The sequence below is a fragment of the Maniola hyperantus genome, chromosome 18, assembly GCF_902806685.2.
Source record: "Maniola hyperantus chromosome 18, iAphHyp1.2, whole genome shotgun sequence".
Taxonomy (NCBI): domain Eukaryota; kingdom Metazoa; phylum Arthropoda; class Insecta; order Lepidoptera; family Nymphalidae; genus Maniola; species Maniola hyperantus.
In genome coordinates, this window is record NC_048553.1 from 11865395 (window position 1) to 11887137 (window position 21743).

At 39.4% G+C, this 21743-nt stretch overlaps 2 protein-coding genes across 3 annotated transcripts in view; one reads left to right on the plus strand and one right to left on the minus strand.

Annotated features, from left to right (window-relative positions):
- Positions 1-17595, plus strand: part of pyx (transient receptor potential channel pyrexia) — a 34085-nt gene extending 16490 nt beyond the window's left edge. The window contains exons 4-14 of the mRNA XM_034977956.2: positions 532-688; positions 6891-7025; positions 8742-8970; positions 10404-10649; positions 11030-11259; positions 11839-11977; positions 12758-12951; positions 13398-13557; positions 14669-14964; positions 15482-15679; positions 16412-17595. Coding sequence (XP_034833847.1) covers positions 532-688; positions 6891-7025; positions 8742-8970; positions 10404-10649; positions 11030-11259; positions 11839-11977; positions 12758-12951; positions 13398-13557; positions 14669-14964; positions 15482-15679; positions 16412-16804 — 2377 coding nt within the window. The 3' untranslated portion in view covers positions 16805-17595. The remainder of the gene's footprint in view (positions 1-531; positions 689-6890; positions 7026-8741; positions 8971-10403; positions 10650-11029; positions 11260-11838; positions 11978-12757; positions 12952-13397; positions 13558-14668; positions 14965-15481; positions 15680-16411) is intronic.
- Coq6 (ubiquinone biosynthesis protein COQ6, mitochondrial) overlaps positions 1-20033 on the minus strand; it is a 47303-nt gene extending 27270 nt beyond the window's left edge. Inside the window, exons 1-3 of one of the 2 annotated variants that reach the window (XM_069504691.1) lie at positions 19659-20033; positions 19175-19365; positions 18063-18320 (exon numbers count right to left, since the gene is read on the minus strand). In XM_069504691.1, coding sequence (XP_069360792.1) covers positions 18063-18320; positions 19175-19365; positions 19659-19839 — 630 coding nt within the window. In that variant the 5' untranslated portion in view covers positions 19840-20033. The remainder of the gene's footprint in view (positions 1-18062; positions 18321-19174; positions 19366-19658) is intronic. The other variant, XM_034977957.2, reaches the window with a different exon arrangement.
- Positions 20034-21743: the final 1710 nt, after the last annotated feature.

Here is a 21743-nt window from a genome sequence, read left to right on the forward strand (position 1 = left end):
ACTTGCTCTTGGCATTTTCCCGGGGCGCCTTCTGGACTCCCTACAAATTATTTTGTCTCTACCTTGTCCCTTATGCTTACCCCTTGGGGGCTAGACGTCACTAGCGCAGCTGAGATCTTAAAAGAGGAGGGGAAAACGGATGCCGGAGGGGCGTTATTATCCAATATATCCGATGAGATATCAGCGTTAGTAGAAACAGAGCACTATGAAAACGCCATCGACTTCGTATCACAAGATGTGGCAATGCGTACAGCAGCACTCTAGGCCTAATGGTGGATGGGCAAGTTTCAGTGTTGTTTAAGAGATATTTCGGTAACATTTCGGTGAGGTTTCGGTAACATTTCGGTGCAGTTTCGGTAACATTTCGGTGTGGTTTCGGTAACATTTCGATGCACTTTCGGTGAGGTTTCGGTAACATTTCAGTGCGGTTTCGGCGCGGTTTCGGTAACTAAAAAAGCGACGCCCGACTCTAATTTGACCGGTTTTTTAAGTTTCTTAATTATTTGTGTTTAACAAATTTTAATTTTTAAGGTCATGCTTACACCTGAGCTGTTTAGTGGCGAAGGAGGAATGTGTGAAGTTGTTACTAGAGCATGGGGCCGACCCGAACCTGTGGGACTCCAACACTGACCGAAAGGCAACGCCGCTGCACTGCGCGGCGAGCGCTAAGTCTTTGTCTTGTGTCAAGGTGAGCATTTTCAGAACTAGGTCTAGTTCAGTGGGATCTAGTTAGTTTAAATTATTTCACTTTGGCCACAGAATATATAACACTAGCTGAAACCCACGAGTTCGTACGCGTGGATTTATGTTTTTAAAAATCCCGTGAGAACTCTTTGATTTTCACACTTTTGACAAACACACATTCGCATTTATAATAGAGGTAGTTATATAATAGCATGGCAATAGAAACACAAATTCTATGAAAATTTCAACTCACTACATATTACGAGATACAGCCTGCTGCTGCTGAGAGACATACGGACGGATGGACGGACGGACAGCGGAGGCTTAGTGGTCCTGTTGGCACCCATACGGGTACGAAACCCTAAAAAGCATGCTATGCTCAGAACCGAACTAAAACCATTCTTTTTTAGTACAGTTCTTGCAATTCACGAAGGCGAGTGAACTTTACTTGTGGTTACGTCGTATACGCGGACATTACGTACGTTTGCGTGCATGTCGGACCAATCAGTCGCGAGCAAACGCACACATTTACTGTACCACGTATACCGATACAACTTAAACACAAGCATGAGTCACTCGCCTTCGTGAAATGCAAGAACTATAACTAGTTTTTGAAAATTCCCACTTTTTTGACGAAAATTCAAAACAGTTTTTTAGTTATAGGACGGCAACATATATTTTGTTACCTCGCTTCTATTCATTCTATTCAGTCCGTGTTTGGTTTTCGTCGAAAACAACCGTGTCTTAATCGCAATACGCGCATCGCAGCGTAATCTGCTGACGCCGCGTCTCGGCCGCCAATGGTCGACCGCGTTCGACATAATGACCTAGTTTTGCGTTTTGTCGTGTCAGAATAAATTGTAAAATAATAAATCGCAGCTATACTACTATTATACTGCAACTATGGGTTCAGAAATAAAATTAATCACCGAAACAGAGCATATGCTTTTTAAAGCATTCTCTGAGAAAAAGGCGGAAAACGAGAAGCTTCAGCTCATAATTACATCTATGGAGAAGCAAATATTGGAGCTAAAAAATAAAATAAAATTTCTGTCGAAAGAAAATACAATGGATACTAGCCAGAATAATACCACCAAGGAAACTTCACCGCAACCAGCGGAATATCAAACGGATGAAGAAGAATTAGCCAGAGAGACAGAATGGATTAGAGCTAAAAGCAGGAAGAAAAGAAAATTGAACACCTCCCCCGAGCAGTCCACATCCACCAATCAGCATGATGATTCCTCGACCAGTCTTAGTAAGGAAAGGAAAAAGAAAATTCCACCACCCCCGCCAATAATAGTAGATGACGTAACAAATTATCAGTCATTCTATGACTTATTAACAGAAGGTCCTTCTGGAGATTCTTTTCGAATTAAAATGTTAAATGGCAACAATGTTAAAATAAATGCTAACAATGAAGATACATATCGGTCAATCACTAAAACATTGACTGCAGGGAAATTCCTGTGGCATTCTTTTGAAAACAAGCAAGATAGGCCCATTAAAGTCATGGCCAAAAAGCTGCATTTTACCTGTAAGCCAGAAAGAATAATCGAAGACCTTCAGAATAAAGGGTTTAAGGTTGAAAATGCCGTCAATAAGCTAAGGTGGAAAAACAAGGAACCACTAAACATGTTCCTGCTAAGTTTTACGAATGGGGAAGACATCGACAAAATTTATGGAATCACCTCGATTCTTGGATGCAAAGTGGAAATACATCCACTGAGATCATCGAAGCTCATACCACAGTGTAAAAAATGTCAAACGTATGGGCACACCCAGAAGTATTGCTCCAGAGAGCCAAGATGTGTCAAATGCACTGGAAAACATCTAAGTGTTGAATGCAAAAAACCAGCTGAGCAGAAACCTAAATGTGTACACTGTGGGGAAGCTCATCCAGCTAACTATAGAGGCTGCATAGTAGCCAAGGAAATGCAATCCATCAGGAACAGGAAATACAAAAAACCATCTTCTCAAAACACTCAAGCAACAAGTGGTATTACAAAACAAACTCCAGTTGCTAAAAATGTGCGACTTCCCGAAATTAACAAAGAAAATCCTAGTAAAAAGGTAACATATGCACAAGTAGCCTCAAACAAAATGTCCAACAGTAATAACACGAGCGATCCTACCTTAAATAAACTAGATGAGATCTTGAAATTTATGTCATCATTCGATGATCGCCTGCGAAAACTTGAAAATGGCACTAACAAAGCCCCTTTTAAAACCAAATAATGGAAAAAGAACTAAAACTATTGGCATGGAATTCTAATGGACTATTCCAACATCAACATGAGCTACAAGTAGTCCTAGATACTGAAAATATCGACATATGTTTGATCTCCGAAACACATTTCACAAAAGAATCCTACATCAAATTTAATGGATATAAAGTATATCACGCCCTACATCCTAATAATTCAGCCAGAGGAGGTAGTGCTGTTATAATAAAAGAGAGTATTTGTCACTACGAAGAAAGTAAATACGAAGAGTCTGAAATCCAAGCAGTGGCAGTAAATATTAAAACAGAACGATACCCAATTACAATTGTAGCCATATACTGCCCACCAAGGCATTCTCTAAAAAAATATGAATACGTGCGTTTCTTGAGACAATATGGACACAGATTTATAATTGGTGGAGATTTTAACGCCAAAAATATTTTCTGGGGCTCCAGACTAACAACAACAAAAGGTAAAGAATTGCTGAGTGCGATCAAAGACTTGGGATGCGACGCGATCAGTACAGGTATGCCGACCTATTGGCCTACTGATCCTCAAAAAACCCCAGATCTGATAGACTTCTTTATAACTAAGAACATCTCACCAAGGTACCTAAATATTGAAGGAAAATATGACATGAATTCGGACCATTCACCAATATTGTTAATATTGAATAAACATAACATTGCATTCAAAGAAACCAAGATAACTCTAGTGAATAACAATACAGACTGGGAAAGCTTTAAAATAGAGTTAGACAGTACTATAAACCTAAAGGTCCCCTTAAAATGCCAAGACCAGCTCAATATGGAAGTAGCTAAATTTATAACAGACATACAAAAATCAGCCTGGAATAATACGCCATCGATAAAAAAAAGGAGTAAGGGTACCACCTATCCTAAGGAAATTATACAGCTCATTAGAACAAAGAGAAAGCAGAGAAAAAAATGGCATGCCTCGAGATCGCCACAAGACAAAAGAATACTGAACAAACTCGCGAAAACAATCAAGAAAGCAATCAAAAGTCATAATGACACTAAGTTAAATGATTACCTACGAAGCTTGACCAATGACCGAGAAACTGACTATTCTCTTTGGAAAGTAACAGGTAATCTAAAAAGACCTATCACACATATACCACCTATTAAAGAATCAAATGGAAAATGGGCTATCAATAACATTCAAAAAGCTAATAGATTCGCTCAGCATCTGGAAGATATATTCCAACCAAATGAGGGCCATACAATTGATTTCAGTGAGAATGAAGAAAGACAAGATGACCTGCAAAATATCAGACTTGTGACACCAAAGGAAGTATCTGAAGAAATAAAGTTCAATTTAAGCAAAAAAAAATCTCCAGGATATGATCTCATTACCGGAGAAATTTTAAAAAACCTACCTCGGAAAGCTTTAGTGAAACTTACCAATCTCATAAATGCATCATTTAGACTAAGACATGTACCTGAGTTATGGAAAGTTGCTGAAGTTATAATGATCGCTAAACCGGGGAAACCACCCCATGAAACAACAACATACAGACCAATCTCTTTATTACCAGTTATTTCAAAATTATTTGAAAAACTGTTACTCAAAAGAATAAAACCTATACTAGCGGAGAGAAAATTAATACCAGATCACCAATTTGGATTCCGTGAAAAACACTCAACGATAGATCAAGTCCACAGAATTACTGACATAATAGAGAAATCATTAGAAAATAAGAAAGTGTGTTCTACAGTCTTTTTAGACGTAGCGCAAGCTTTCGATAAAGTGTGGCACGAAGGGCTTATCTATAAACTCAGAAATATGCTACCAAAGTCATTTGCAGATATTCTTGAATCATACATCTCAAATAGATGGTTTAGAGTTCGTCAAGAAGATGCGTATTCTGAACTCAAGGAAATTAAAGCTGGGGTACCACAAGGAAGTGTCTTAGGTCCGGTCCTGTACTTATTATACACCTGTGATATTCCAGCACTAGAAAATAACACTATTGCAACATTCGCTGATGATACTGCCATAATAGCAACTGGAGAAAGTCACGAAGAAGCAGTAGAAAAAGTTCAAGCTGCCATAAATAAAGTCAACGATTGGACTATAAAGTGGCGAATTAAGCTAAATGAGTCGAAATCTATGCATATAGATTTTACCAATAAGTTACCAAAATATCACCCAATTTATCTAAATCGGCAACTTATTCCCTACGTAAATACAGCGAAGTACTTGGGTATGACGCTTGACGCAAAGCTTCGGTGGAAAGCTCATGTTAAAAAGAAACGTGAGGAGTTAGAATTACGCTACAAAAAAATGTATTGGCTGCTTGGAAGGCATTCCACGCTCTCATTACATAATAAACTTATGCTATACAAGCAAGTTCTGATGCCTGTATGGACGTATGGTATACAACTCTGGGGGTGTACTAAACCGACCAATGTTCAAGTAATACAGAGATTCCAGAACAAAGTACTCAGGGAAATAACAAATGCACCCTGGTATGTAAGAAATCACGATCTCCACAGGGACCTTAAGATAGAGTTCGTAAACAAAATCATCCAAAAGTACGCAGAAGCTCACCAACATCGACTTCGCCATCATGTTAATTTGGAGGCTGTGAAGCTTCTAGATAACATGGATATCAAAAGGAGGCTCAAAAGAACCAAGCCGTTCGAATTAGTGTTAAAAAGTACATAAGTACATACTTTAAAAGCCTCAATAGCTCAACCGGTAAAGGAGTGGACTGAAAACCGAAAGGTCGACGGTTCAAACCCCGCCCGTTGCACTATTGTCGTACCTACTCCTAGCACAAGCTTGACGCTTAATTGGAGAGGAAAGGGGAATATTAGTCATTTAACATGGCTAATATTCTTTTAAAAAAAAAAAAAAAAAAGTGCAGCGTTTGTGTAATAGTGCTTGTGCTACTTTATTTTTCTAGGTCACAAGAACATAGTGAACTGTAAGTACGTGTTAGAATAAACTAAGGACAGTTATTGGACTGTAAATTAGATTTAAAAATTAATCATAAGTAGAAGTTTAAGCTAGAATAATATTACTTATTAGCCCATAGGCTAGATGGTAGTAGTAATAAAGCTGCCATTTTATAATGGTGCTTTATGGTAGGAAAAAAAAAAAAAAAAAAAAAAACCTCGCTTCTATCGGAAACTGGCATTTAAATATTTTTCTTCCTACAACTTGTTTTCGCGAGGTAAGGTAAACTTTGTATCGGAGTGACATTTGTTTACTCACGATTATTTATGTGGAAACGTGCAAAGTGTTAGTACTTTAGAAACGGTGTGCGTACCAATGAGTTTTTATTTTAGGCAATGGGGAACTCGAGGAAATATTAGTCAAGGCCATGTGATGAAAGCTCGTTTGAAACTTAAACTTTTAGATAATTTTTAGGGTTCCGTACCTCAAAAGGAAAAACGGAACCCTTATCACTCACTCACTCACCTCACTTTGTTGTCTGTCTGTCGAGACAACCTACAGGGTACTTCCCGTTGACTAGAATCATGAAATTTAGCAGGTAGGTAGGTGTTATAAGCAGACATTAGGGGAAAAAATCTGAAAACCGTGAATTTGTGGTTACATCACACAAAAAAAATTGTGGTCATGAACTAAAATTTATTAGATAATTTATTTAATTTATTTATATTATAGCAAGTCGGGTATCATAAATGAAAGGGCTTCACCTGTGCATTCTAAAACAGATTTTTATTTATTTTTATGCATCACAGTTTTTGAATTATCGTGCAAAATGTCGAAAAAATACGACTGTAGTACGGAACCCTCGTTGCGAGAGCCTGACTCAGAAGTACCCTACAGGTTTTCTTGACAGACACAACGGACAGACGGTAAGACAGACAACAGACTAATCCTATAAGGGTTCCTTTTTTCCTTTTGAGGTACGGAACCCTAAAACCAAAGATCCAGACGAATTGAGAACCTCCTCCTTTTTTGAAGTTGGTTAAAAATTATTTTCAGTTATTGATATGCTACGGCGCGGATGTCAACGCAGGTCTGAACGAGCATTCCCCACTACACTACGCGGTGCTAAGCGACGCGCCGGAAGTCGTAAGCGCCTTGTTGGAAGCTGGCGCGTGTCCTGATACTCCGCAGGTGCGTCATACACAGTCATACATTATTTACCCTCAAGAGTACGCATATCCAAGGTTTGGCATGAAAAAAAAATCGTAAAATGTTGGCGGGGGACAACCCTCCACATCCCATGGCTCCACCAACCTTGCAGTTATATGGGCCGAAGTGCGGGAGGGCTCCCGTTCGGTACTTGCTCAGAGGCTCTTTCTTCTTGACTCCTTACAAACTCTTTCTATCTGATCCTTGTCCCTATGAGTCTTCCGCAGATCCCCGCGTGCCCTGCGGTCCGGATCCTTTCTTCATCTCAAGCACCCACTGGTCCACGCTTGTGAGGGCGGCGGGGGACAGGGGAGAATGCTTTGTTGTGATTGGTGGACTCGGAAGTCACGTTATCAAGACAATGTGCGGAATGAGGGTACCGAACGAGCGTGGGCCGACGTTTATGCTAAGCAGCTGCAAGGGCGATCGCGGGTGTCCGGCTATTAGTCGTCTATAGGTACACCGGAAGTCGTAAGCGCCCTTTTAGAAGCCCGCGCATTACCCACAGACACCCAGAAGTGTGTCTGCTTTATAGCATACATCATCACCTTGACAGACAATACTAACAAACCCGAAGTCAAAGGCTGATGATTTACCCCTCAATCAATATATGGAAAAGCTGACTGACTGACTGACCTATCAACGCACAGCTCTAACTACTGGACAGATCGGGCTGAAATTTGGGATGCATAATTCAATTAGGTACTTATATGACGTAGACAACTACTAAGAAAGGATTTTCGAAAATTTAACCCCTGAGGGGGTAATATAGGGGTTTGAAATTTGTGTGGTCCACGCGGACGACGTTGCGAGAATAAGCTAGTTATTGATAATGACAATGACCGACCGACCTGCGGCGAACAAAAAATACACCAAAAAACTGAAAATCATTGTTGTAGAATCAAATTCAAACAAAAGATGCGTCATTACGGCATGAAATAAACTGGTTTTGTCCTTCATTGAGATTAGTAGATCTTGTTAGGATTAAGGTTTTAAGGTTTTAGACATTACTAGAATTATAATGACTACAGGCAACTATTTAACCTGTTCTGTCCATGTGTTCGACTTCAATGTGTTTTTGTTAGGGAATTAGCTTGATATTTAAATTTTTGTAAAAGTTTACGATATATTGCAAATAAAACATGTGACTGACGCTAGAGGTCAACGAACGTTGCGTAAGTAGGCTACTCGGAGTCAATGCCGCGTCGTAGGTGGGGCCATTGACACCAGTTTTGCACGCTATACATTGCGGGTTTGAAAAATACTAAATCACTAAAACTACCAAATGAGGCAAATGGTTATTGGTATTGGATTTTGTTTAGGTAGTATAACAATAACGCTAAGTTTTTGCTAGCGTTCTGGTTACATCCTGTATTCTGTGGTATAGATAAGAAGAAATGTCTCTTGTCTTTGTGTCCGTGAAGGCTATTTTTTACAATCCGGTATTTGCCAACTAGTCAAATCAGTAACTTTTTATCAAACGTCAAAACGCGCGCTTAGTATGCGAGATTCTATGAGATACCGGTATGTGATGTCACAATCATTTGACGTCCTTTTTTACTTAAATCAATATTTTAAAATGGTTATCACACATAAAACTAATAAAGAACGTGGATCTTACGTATTTTGGAAGACCTTTTATTTAATAATCACTGAGAAATAATTTATTGTTGACCTAGTCAAATATCGTATTTGCAGGTATTCACAGAAACGCCACTACACGTAGCAGCATCGTTAGGCTCACCGGCATGTATGAAGTTACTGTTAGACGCAGGAGCAGATGTGCGTGCAGCTTTAGGGCCGGGGCGAGCAACGGCCTTGCATTTAGCAGCAGTGGACGGCCATGCGGAGTGCGCGGGCCTTTTACTGGAACACGGGGCACATATTGACTGCCCGAATTCGAGAGGACAGACTAGTCTTCATCTAGGTAAGGCATTTATTAGAAGGTATTCGTAAATACTGAGCCTTGCATCTCTCTCCACAAAGATAAGTTAATGAAGGTGATAGTACTGATGATCAGTAATGTGATACCACAAAAAAAACGCTTAAAAAATTTAAAAAATCCTATATTTTGTAAGATTTCACGATAAATTGCAAATAAAACATCTGAATGACTCTAGAGGTCAACAAACATTCCAGAAGTAGGCCACTCGGAATCAATGCCGTGTCGTAGGCGGGGCATTGACCCGAGTTTTGCACGCTATACATTGAGGGTTTGAAAAATACTGTGGCGGTTACCACAATAGAAACTAGATGGCGCTGTTCAATCGATGACGTAGTCCCGAACAAATGTACCGCCGATAGTAATCGCACTAACGGAGTTTTCTGCAATCTGGACTATATATAGAAGTTTCAAGACATAACCGTCGGCCCAGCTGGCGCTACCGAGCACAACCAACCGCTCGGTGGGAGATCTCCCCTTTGGTACGGTCGAGCCTGCACACCGCTCCCGTACATTGGTGACCCCGACGTGATCAAGAACGGTCGCACACCTCAACAACCGACGAAAACAAGAATGGTCGCACACTACAACAGCCGACGTCATCGAAGATCAACCGCATACCGCCGCACTCCGCACCGCACTCAACGTGATCAAGGGTGATCGCATACACCGCAACACCTTTGGATCACACACCGCAAGCCGACGTCTCCTCCAAACTCCAAGTCTACAAGCAGCAACAGCAATCAGATCGAGGCCTGTAAGACGGATGTAGCACCGCTTCGGGGCACAATGGCTCTGCACTCCATCACCAGCTACAAGCGTCCTGGTCTACCGCTTCTCTGGATGGTTAGCAGCCATTGCCCTTCACACGCCTTCACGCTACAACGCCACCTCTCTTCACTGCTTCACACTACGCGTTCGTCTCGGAGGGGAGTGATGTGGCGGTTACCACAATAGAAACTAGATGGCGCTGTTCAATCGATGACGTAGTCCCGAACAAATGTACCGCCGATAGTAATCGCACTAACGGAGTTTTCTGCAATCTGGACTATATATAGAAGTTTCAAGACATAACCGTCGGCCCAGCTGGCGCTACCGAGCACAACCAACCGCTCGGTGGGAGATCTCCCCTTTGGTACGGTCGAGCCTGCACACCGCTCCCGTACAATACTAAATTACTAAAACTACAAAATGAGGCAAATAGTTATTGGTATTGGATTGTGTGTAGGTATAGTATAACAGTAACGCTAAGTTTTTGCTAGCGTTCTGGTTACATCCTGTATAGGGCTCTCTCTGTTACGTAATCCCATAAAAATGACAAAGACAAGAAGTCAGGTTTTAGACATTGCAATGGTTTGCGGGACTTATATGTATCTGTTATCTACATTAAATAATTATAGTAAAACTATTTCTTACAGCGGCATTAGCCCAATCAGTGGAGGTAGTCGAACTACTAGTGGCCAAGCGAGCCGATGTTCGAGCAAGAGACGTTGACGGAAGGACCCCACTACACGGAGCGATCGTACGGGGCGCGAGAGCGTGTGACGTTGCGAGGCTGTTACTGTCGGTGGGCGCGGACCCTAATGCGCCGGACAACTTTGGATATACTCCACTCCATATTGCCGCTTTAAATGAGTTTTCTGCGTGTGTTTTGCTGCTTCTAGGTAAGATTTAAAGTGAGGAAATCGCTTTTCCTCACTTTGGTAGATTGTCGTTAGATGTTCAAATAAAGAAATGACCTGTAACATGATTTAGAGGTTGCAATAGCAATTGCGCCCTAAAAGTGTGTGTTTAGCTTAGGATAGCTAGGTTAGAGTGAGGTGAGGGGTCGCTGTAAGGGGTGGTTGGAGGCGACTTAGGTAGAGTTAGGTTAGGTTTATCCAGTTGCGCTACGTTGATGGTTTTCCCTGTGCAATACATGAGAATTACAATGCTTGTAATTGAGGATAGTTCATGTAATTTGATGACACCAGAATATCGTTAGTTCACATATACGGCCTGGTTCATTTTGAGATAGTAAATCCGATGAACGTTATAATTACAGATTACGGAGGCGACGTGACCTTGCGCACCAACGGCGGAGTATCAGTTCTATCGTTCATAGTGCGACGAGTGCCGGATGTGATCCCGCGATACATCAGCAAGCTGGACGACGCCGTGCATGTCAGCGAGCACGAGATAGGCGATGTTGATTGCGAACTGACTATCGACTTCCGACCGTTGGTGCCTTGTCTGTCGCGAGGAGAGGCTGAGTTGCTGCTCGCTTTTGTTGAGGTAATGGTCATCATCATCATCAACATGATCAACCCATCGCCGGCTCACTACAGAATACGGGTCTCCTCTCAGAATGAAAAGGGTTTTGGCCACCACCCTACCCAAGTCAAGTGCGGATCTACCACCCTACTTGGCTAGGGTCTACTACCCAAGCCAAGTGCGGATTGGCAGACTTCACACACCTTTAAGAACATTATGGAGAACTCTCAGACACGCAGGTTTCCTCACAATGTTTTCCTTCAGCGTTAAAGCAAGTGATGTTCAAATACTTAAAACGCGCATAACTCCGAAAAGTTAGATGTGGGTCTGCCCGTATTGATACACTAGCGTATGCCCGCGACTTCGTCCGCTTGGACGTGGAATTTCAAACCCCTATTTCACCCCCTTAGAGGTTGAATTTTCAAAAATCCTTTCTTGGCGGATGCCTACGTCATAATAGCTATCTGCATCCCAAATTTCAGCACGATCCGTCTAGTAGTTTGAGCTGTGCGTTGATAGATCAGTCAGTCAGTCAGTCAGTCACCTTTTCCTTTTATATAATTAGATTTCATACATTTAATAAAAGGTTTTTATTAATAGGTGGGTCGAAAAGACCTTTTGAAGCATCCGGTAGCAGAGACATTCCTTTTTCTGAAGTGGCGGAGAATAAGAAAGTTCTTCGTTTTGAGTTTCGTTTACCACGCGATATTCATCACGTTGTACAGCCTTTATATTCTGCGTATGTATTCTTTTTATTTATTTATATGGCACCTATACAAGGCGTAACCAGAACGCTAGCAAAAACTTAGGATTATTATGATTATACCTACTACCTAAACACAATCCAATGCGAATTACTATTTGCCTTATCTTGTAGTTTTAGTGATTTGGTATTTTTCAAACCCGCAATGTATAGCGTGCAAAACTTGGGTCAATGTCCCACTTACGACGTGGCATTGACTCCGAGAGGCTTATTTACGTAACGTTCTAGCGTCAGTCAGATCTTTTATTTGAAATACAAATATTGTGAACTTTTAAAACATACAGGGTTATTTTTTTCACGTTTTTTTGTGGTACCTACGTTATCAGTATTCATCAGTACTATCACCTGTTTTAATTTTTTTTCTATTGTTCTGGTTACACTCTGTACTTTTTATAGCCAATATACCTAGTCTACCTAGTCAGATTTATTTTTCTGAAATTAATCAAGTAGGTATATCACACAAGTTTAACGATGTTTTAATTAGTCAACTTAGAAAAATATTTTTTGAGAATAATATTAAAACAAGATCAGACTTAAATAAATACGGTCTACGCAGTAAGCGTATGCATTTTATCAACCATAATAGGGTAACTTTTAGGAAAAAAAGTGTTGCAAAAATTTTGCAATCAAAAAAGCTATTTTTTGCGTTTTTTAAAATGTTTCATTTTCCATATTAAGTTTTCAAGCAATTTTAAATACTTTTTTTCTGTATTGCAAATGCTGTTAATTTTTTAAACATTTTTTGTGTGGTTTTAGAGATATTCCTATGTGAAGACGCGACTTGCGGCGTGCCAAGTTACCTACGACCAGTACAATACGTCATAGTACTCTTGAATATATGCTTTATGATCAAAGAAATATTTCAAGCGTGCCTCGACTATTCCGCCTACATCCGACAATGGGAAAATTGGTTACAACTGCTCATAGTTATAGGAGTTTTCTTATGTACGGTATGTAAAAAATAGAAAGATATTTTTGTGCATGTAAGTACAAGAAATATGCTGAGCTGGAACCTTTTTAGGGTTCCGTACCTCAAAAGCAAAAACGGATAGGATCACTTTGTCTGTCTCACTGTCTGTCAAGAAATCTACAGGGTAATTTGTGGTTACATCACACAAAAAAAATTGTGGTCATGAACTAATAATTAGTATTTTCAATTTTCAATATAAGATAGCTATATTAAGTGGGGTATCATATGAAAGGTCTTCACCTGTACATTCTAAAACAGGTTTTTATTTATTTTTATGCATCATAGTTTTTGAATTATCGTGCAAAATGTCGCAAAAATACGACTGCAGTACGGAACTCTCGTTGCGCGAGCCTGACTCGCACTTGACCGGTTTTTTTTATTCTTTTTAAACTTTTTCATCAATGACAATGTGTGTTTCTTTTTCAGATACCAACGTGGTATCGAGATAATGGTGTGACAAATTCCAACACGTCGAACTGGCAACACGATGTGGCGGCCATTACTATTTTCTTTTGTTGGTTCGAGTTGATGATGATCATTGGACGATTCCCAACTTTTGGGTTGTACGTGCAAATGTTTACTACAGGTACGTTATGTCGTCATCAATCCGTCACCAGACTCTTCTTCTTCTTCTTTTCTTAATAGGTATATGGCTTTTTTCAGTGCCATGTCAGCACAATGCACTTTGCCTGTCTCAAGTAGCTTGAAGGAGACACAGAGGAGATTGGCCGGTAAAAATGAGCAGTTAAAATCTTAAACTGTTTACTGTAATAGAAGGGTTAATTTATTGTTAGTGACATAATATACCATTACATAAAATATTACAACTGGAATCACAGAGACAGACACACACACACGGAAAAGACAATAATGAAACATAAATACACAAATTATAGCTTTAGTTTGTTCATTTTAAAAAAAATTACATAGATACTTAATATAAGAACTATACACTAACATTAAGACACATTCACCATTTAGAGGACGGGTGAATTTTAGGAGGGAGGATATGTCACCAGACTCGTGCAGGCGATTGCGGAAAAATGACAGCTACAATGTCACGATCGAAATCGCCTCTGCTGCACGACTGCGGTAGAATGACAGCTTAAATGTCACGATCGCAATCACTTCTCATTGGTTGACGCTCGCTCACTATTGGCTACAATGCATTGTTGCAACAAGCACAAATTCAGCCAATCACAACAATTGAGATTGTAATAATGATTGATGCAGGTTTTAAGAAATCGCCCCACATATTGGTTGACGCTCGATCACTATTGGCTACAATGTGAGAAAGACAGATCCTGACCCACCAATTTACACACAATATAAATTAATGATAATTATCCTAGTATTCAAATAACGCGGATGTTTTTATTAGTTTCCATTTAGTTTCACAATATTATAGGTAAATTGTATATGACCTAGAATCATTGTGACTTAAACTTAGATTTAATGAAAAACCGCAAGTTCTAGAGGTGTTAAATCCAGCGGTGCTCCATAAAGCATACGTGTAAACGACTTTTATATAATAAAATGGGTCACGGTTCTATAGAAATTCTGTCATTGTCCTTTCAGCCCGATTCGTCCAGTAGTTTGAGCTGTGCGTTATCGATCAGTCAGTCAGTCAGTCAGTCACCGTTTCCTTTTATATATTTAGATTGGCATCGCTACCTCACCCAATTATTTCTTTACAGTGACGGTGAACTTTGCAACATTTCTCCTGGCCTACAGCTGTCTGCTCATAGCATTCGGTCTAGCATTTAGCGTGCTGTTCAGTAACTATCCAGCCTTTCATTTACCAGCTGGTCTGGTCAAGACTGTCATGATGATGTCTGGTGAACTGGAGTACGAGGACATCTTCTACAACAACTGCACCAATTCAGAGATATACTACCCGTTGACAGCGCACGCAATGTTTCTGATATTTGTGTTGCTTGTGACTGTTATATTGACGAATTTGCTGGTGGGATTGGCTGTCAGTGATATCCAGGTAAATAAATAACTTCAATTTTTTATAATAACTTGCTCCTGACTATATCAAACGAATGGAGTTTGTTGGTTTAGTCTAAAGTACGAAACGCTTTGCGTCATCATCTATACTAATAAATTATAAAGGGGTAATGTCGTTAAGTTTGTTTGTAGGGGGTAATCTCTGGAACTACTGAACCGATTTTGAAAATTCTTTCACCAATAGAAAGTTACATTATTCCTGAGTGACATAGGCTATATTATATACACGCGGGCGAAGCCGCGGGGATCAGCTAGTTCCTTATATGCATGGCTAGGGTCTAGAATACTCTTCCGAGATCAATGTTTCCTGCCAATTATATACGTATGAGGAATGATGACGCAAAACGTTTCGTGCGTGTAGATGTGATGTCGACGACATAAGGATGGAAACTCGCCCGACGTCTTGACTTGAATCATGGTTTAACTGTATTCAGTAGTTTTTCACAGGATATCTTCACTAAAATTGACTGTCCATAACGATATTTTCCCAATTCAAGGCACTACAAGAAAGCGCAGGCTTGGACCGCCTGGTGCGTCAAACGCAACTGGTAGCCCATTTGGAAAGCATGCTGTTCAGCTCGTTGCTATCATGCGCTCCGCAGCAGTTGATGTCGGTGTTGCGCTGGGGAGCCTTGCTGGCCGCCTCGCATATGCGCACGCTCAACATAAGGCCCAACGACCCCAGGGAAAACAGGGTAAGGAAATTAACACTCCCTTTATATATATTTAAATAGTATATTTCTACGGCTATACTCACGTATCAAGTCGACGTTAGCCCGACTAGTTTCGAACCCATCCGGGGTCCTTTATCAAGGGGGTCAGACCACGCACGCGTCGCGTTTAAGACTGACCCCCTTGATAAAGGACCCCGGATGGGTTCGAAACTAGTCGGGCTAACGTCGACTTGATACGTGAGTATGGCCGTAGAAATATACTATATATGAAATCACTCCCGATAGTTTAAACGCTAAAGTAAACACTCATTGATTATTGACGTCACAAGGCGTAAACGACAAATATTTTTAAATTTTTAACATTAAAAATATTTTCCCGCAGAAATTAATCTATTTTTATGTTAAAAGTTGAAAAAAAATGTCGTTTACGGATTGTGACGTCATTATTCGCTTTCCGTACAGCGGCGCGCGTGACGTTCATGTTAAAAATAAATAAAAATCGTGATTTTTTAAAATTATTTTCTTTAATAATGAATCCTAGCCACATAAACTACCGTTATACAAAAACCACTTCATTTTATTACTACAGTCCAAGACCCTATTTTGACGATGCCACGTGGCATCAAAAGGCATTGTCATTTTACATATTTCAACTGTATGTTAAATTAAATAAAGCAGAGTTTAACTGACAACTGCAAGAAAATAACTCTTGCCTTTTTATCAGTTTCTTGTAGAACCAAAACATTTTTTCAGATACCAAGAGAATTAATAGCATCAATATACAAAATGGTGGTCAGCCGCAAAGCGAAAAAGAAGAGCGTACGAAAGAACAACAACTACGAATGCCGAATAAAACAGTGCAAAGGCGAAGAAGACCTAGAGAGACAAGTCGTGAAGAGAAAGAGCTATTTGTACGACCGGTTCTCAAACGAAAATGTCGAACGGAGGAAACGAACCACTTCGGCAACCGTAGAAACCAGAACCAGACCAATGTCGTTCAATATTAACGCCATACAAGAAATATGTATGGTTGATATTAAAACTCAGTTGACTGAATTGACGAAGAGAGTTAATAAGTTGATTGAAACCACAGATGCAAAGTTAAGTTCAATTGAAAAGAAATTAGATGACAGGCAGCCTCCTTGAGGGAGTTTTAATTTGGAGATTAGTTTAAGACTGTATTATTTTAGTTTGTAAACCTGTATTCAACCCATATTTACGTATGGGTTTGCAATCATCATCATCTCAAATACTAATGGACTGATTTTGATCATTTTCCAGTATCATAATAATCTACATTACTTTCAGGAAGGTTAAGTTTATCAATAATAATACTATATAAGAGATATGTATGGTTGATATTAAAACTCAGTTGGCCGAATTGACGAAGAGAGTCAATAAGTTGATTGAAACCACCGATGCAAAGTTAAGTTCAATTGAAAATAAATTAGATGACAGGCAGCCTCCTTGAGGGAGTTTTAATTTGGAGATTAGTTTAAGACTGTATTATTTTAGTTTGCAATTTTTTTTAAATAAAAATAAGAGTGAAAAGGTTTTTTAACAGATCTTAAAAAAGAAAGTTCTGTATTCAACCCATATTTACGTATGGGTTTGCAATCATCTCAAATACTAATGAACTGATTTAGATCATTTTTCACTATCATAATAACCTAGATTACCTTCAGGAAGGTTTAAGTATACATATCTTTCAATAATAATGCTATATAAGAGATATGCACAGTTGATATAAAAACTAAGTTGGCACAATTGACGAAGAGAGTTAATAAGTTGATAGAAACCACAGATGCAAAATTCAAAATTAGATGACAGGCAGCCTCCTTGAGGAAGCTTTAATTTGGAGATTAGTTTAAGACTGTATTATTTTAGTTTGTAAAGATTTTTTAATGTTCTATTTATTAATAAAAATAAGAGTGAAAAGATTTTTTTCATTAACTTTCAACTAAGAATTTATTAGACCCGTAATTAATTTAATCTTTGATTTCACTAAGGAAAAATACATTACCTATGGTCCATCCACTTAACTGACATTGACGTTTGGCACAGATATAACTTGCACTTTGGACGAGAACATAGGATAATCTTATGCTATTTAAAAAAAAACCTAAAGGATAATGCTCAAAATGTATGGGAAAAAAACCAAGCCTGGCAAACGAAATGTTACTCATATTAAAGGTATAAATGAGTAAGTACTGATTCTGAGCACAACCTAATTTTAGAGTATTCGCATCCTCTTCTTACTAATGTAATATGAAAAGGACAGACGCAGTTTGACAGTTTTAAATTTAATCTTTAGATGGTAAAATCTGTGATTTTCTATCGGTTGATGATGATGATTCTTCTTCTTCTTCTACATCTAGTTAGTTATATTAAGGTTTGTACTTACCAATAAATCACAGATATAGCTATCACCATTTTCCATCTGCACTACACTGCCCGTTCCAGCACTTTGCACAGACTTCGGTAGGACATATCCCGCTATCTTAGCTCCGTACACTATGTCAACATTCTTCACTGCATCGGACTTCAGCTCAGTGATAATGGCTTCCATAAGGACGTCATTCTCAACAATGTATGCTACGTCATCATCCAAGATGTCGGAACTGCTGAATGATATAAGTGCTTCAGAACAGGCATCCCAGACCTGAAAAATAAAGCCATTCTTGAGTGTAAGGTTGAGCTAGACTCATTTGTATTATCTCAGAAAATCAAAGAGTTCCTACATGATTTTTAAAAAACTTTGGTTTTGATTTTTGACTTTACTTGAGCTATAACAAAATTGCTACCTGCCTCACAATTCCAGTTCAACGGAAAGTACCCTACAGGTTCTAATTATCTTGATCTTGAGAGATATAACAGACAACGAAGTGATCTTATAACGGCGATTACACACTACACTTCCGTCATCCGAGTTCTATCCGTGAGAATACCAGCGCTTATCTATGACATGTCATAAGCTCCCATACAAAACAAAAAACTGGGCAAGTGCGAGTCAGGCTCGCTCAACGACGGTTCCATACTACAGTCGTATTTTTCGTCATTTTGCACGATAATTCAAAAACTATGATGCATAAAAATAAATAAAAATCTGATTAAGAATGCACAGGTGAAGCCCTTTCATATGATACCCCACTTGATATAGTTATCTTACTTCGAAAATTGAAAATATCAATTTTTAGTTTATGACAACAATTAAATTTTTTTTGTGTGATGTAACTACATGGTTTTCAGATTTTTCCCCTAATGTCTGCTATAAGACCTACCTACCTGCCAAATTTCATGATTCTATGTCAACGGGTACTACCCTGTAGGTTTCTTGACAGACAGACAGACAGACAACAAAGTGATCCTATAAGGGTTGTTTTTCTTTTTGAGGTACGGAACCCTAAAAAAAGAACGTATTTTGACTGACTCCGATCGGATGCAGTGCGTAACCGCTCTGAGGGTTCCTTCTTTTCTGTGAAGATATGAAACCCTACAAATCAAAGAGTTTCTTACCTGCATATGCCTAACGGGTTGCAGCCTCATCTTCTCCACATTCTGCCACACATCCAAAGACTCCATAAGAGACTTAGTATTTGGGTTCAAAGCTACCACTCTGTTGCTGTAGTCGGGTGTTAAAACAAACTTCTTGTCTGCGCTGCCTTCCAGCAGGAGGATCTTCATCTTTGATAGTAATGAGTTTTTACCTGACAAGTAGTCAAAGAAAATTTAGTAAGCACGAAGATAGCCAGCTGGGTATAACAGCCTGTCTATTTAATCATCATCATCATCATCATCATCATTACCAACTGATAGAGCCTCAATAGCTCAATAGCTCAGGAGCGGGCTGAAAACCGAAAGGTCGGATTTTCATAAGTCATAACAAGAATTTCAGGTCGTGGCCTTCCTGCGGCTGCCACAACGCGCGTCAGCTGTTTTTTGCTCAATGAGCTTTTTCAGTCTGTGAACGTAACATTATATAAATAGAATTTAGACCTACCCATAGCACAGGCTAAGGTGCAACCAACCATGCCTCCACCAGCGATAATAACATCGTACTTTCCTTTAGACTTCTCATGTTTTTGTTCACTAGACACCCGGATAGTCGAGGCATATCTCACATGAGTCGAAATTCGCGCTAATATAAAGTTATTTAGGGAAGATGTTTTGGTTATAAACATTGTGATACTCTTCAGTTTGAACCACTAATAAACATCTATGTATTTTTTATAGAGTGCAAATAAGTACCGTATTATTTTCACAAGCTATTTTACCATTTTACTTATCTAGGATTTTGCTGTAATACAATTTTTGTTATCGAATTTTTCGATTTTTCGGACATGGAAAAATTAAAATTATTGTTTTGGTCCACAGACGAACAACTTCAACTTTGATAAATGTCAATGTCAATGAAAATTTTTGTAATACTTTTTTGCGGCCCTGGATACAAGTCTTTTAAGGCCTCTAGCGATTTATACTATGTCTTGCTATTTTTATAACTTCAGCTAAACTTTCTCTAGCTAATTAAATTATCTCAATATTCCATATGGGTAGATCAGTAGATGTTCACTGTTGAGTTGATACTTGAGGTTTTGCCTTGTTTTTGTTTGCTTCTTCCGCATGGTCTTGGGTTTTACTCAACTTATTTCCTATAGGTAATTAAAAACTTTGAAGTAGACCGTAGGATAGGTACAAGTTAGGACCGATTAACATGTTTAGTTATAAGCCAGTTGCGTTGATTTTCCGGGATAAAAAGTATCTTGGCTTAGATTAAGGATTGGTTTCCACAACTACGCTCCGCAAAGGAGTCCAATCCTTAGTCTAATATCGAATATCTCCAAAGTCAAGATGGCAGCTATCTCAGTACCTATAGTACGCGACAGGTCGAGATGGTAATCGGTGTGGGGACGCCCCGCACACCCGCACAGCCCCCGAGCTAACCCGGGGCGGGATAGCGCGGCTGACGTGCGGGTGCGCCGGACGTTCCTCCGCCTCATACCCTGATGGCCATCTCGACCTAGGTCACGTACTATACCTACTATTTCGCTGTATTTTTTAAAGAATATTAGTCAAGTAGCCAAATGACTAATATTCTCTTTTCCCCAGCAACTAAACATTACACTTGTGCTAGGTGTAGGTATGGCAATAGTGCAACGGGCGGGGTTTGAACCGCCGATCTTTCGGTTTTCAGTCCACTCCTTTAACCGTTGAGCTATTGAGGCTACAATTATATCAATGAATGACCCAATAAAACAGGTTGGTAGGTATAGATGTGTCTATGTACAAAAACAGAGAATTGAGTGTTGCATCTGGTAACGATTTATTCTCAAAGGTTGATCGGTAGACGGTAATAATAAATTGTGGTTTGGAAAAACCTGACGCGTGTTTTAATTTAATAAAGTGCGGAGTTAAGATGTCTGTCCACTAGCGGAGATATGTCGTCATCATCATCATCATCAACCGATAGACGTCTACTGCTGCACATAACATAATATGTATCTTGTAGGGACTTCCACACGCCACGGTCCTGCGCCGCCTGAATCTAGCGACTCCCTGCGACTTGTCAGTAAGTTAATCTATCTCCATTCCGAATTTCATCCAAATCAGTTTTTGCGTGATTCCAGATCCACACTTTCACATTTATAATATTATTAGGATTTGGAATTAGGATTATTATTATTTTGACCTGCTCTCAATTGCTACCAGAGGGGTTGGGGTTCGATTTCTGGCTGTTGCTTATTTTAAGAAGACATCGTATCTCGCTCTATTCCGCCGTGCCATTTGAATGTTGTGGCGTGCGTGCTGAAACCCTCGAAATATTTCCACATTTCCTCGATAATACATAATATTATGATGACTACAGCATCTTCTCCAACGTCAATATGTTGTAATATTTCTAGACCCATTACGGACCATGGTCTTCAGTGCGTATAAACTATGAGGATTTAGGTAGATTGGCAAACATAGCTTCCTTCTGTTTTATATAGGTATCTTACTTACGTAGGAACACGTCTTACATGCCCGCGACTTCGTCCGCGTGGATTAAGGTTTTTAAAAATCCCGGGATATTTTTTCCGGGATAAAA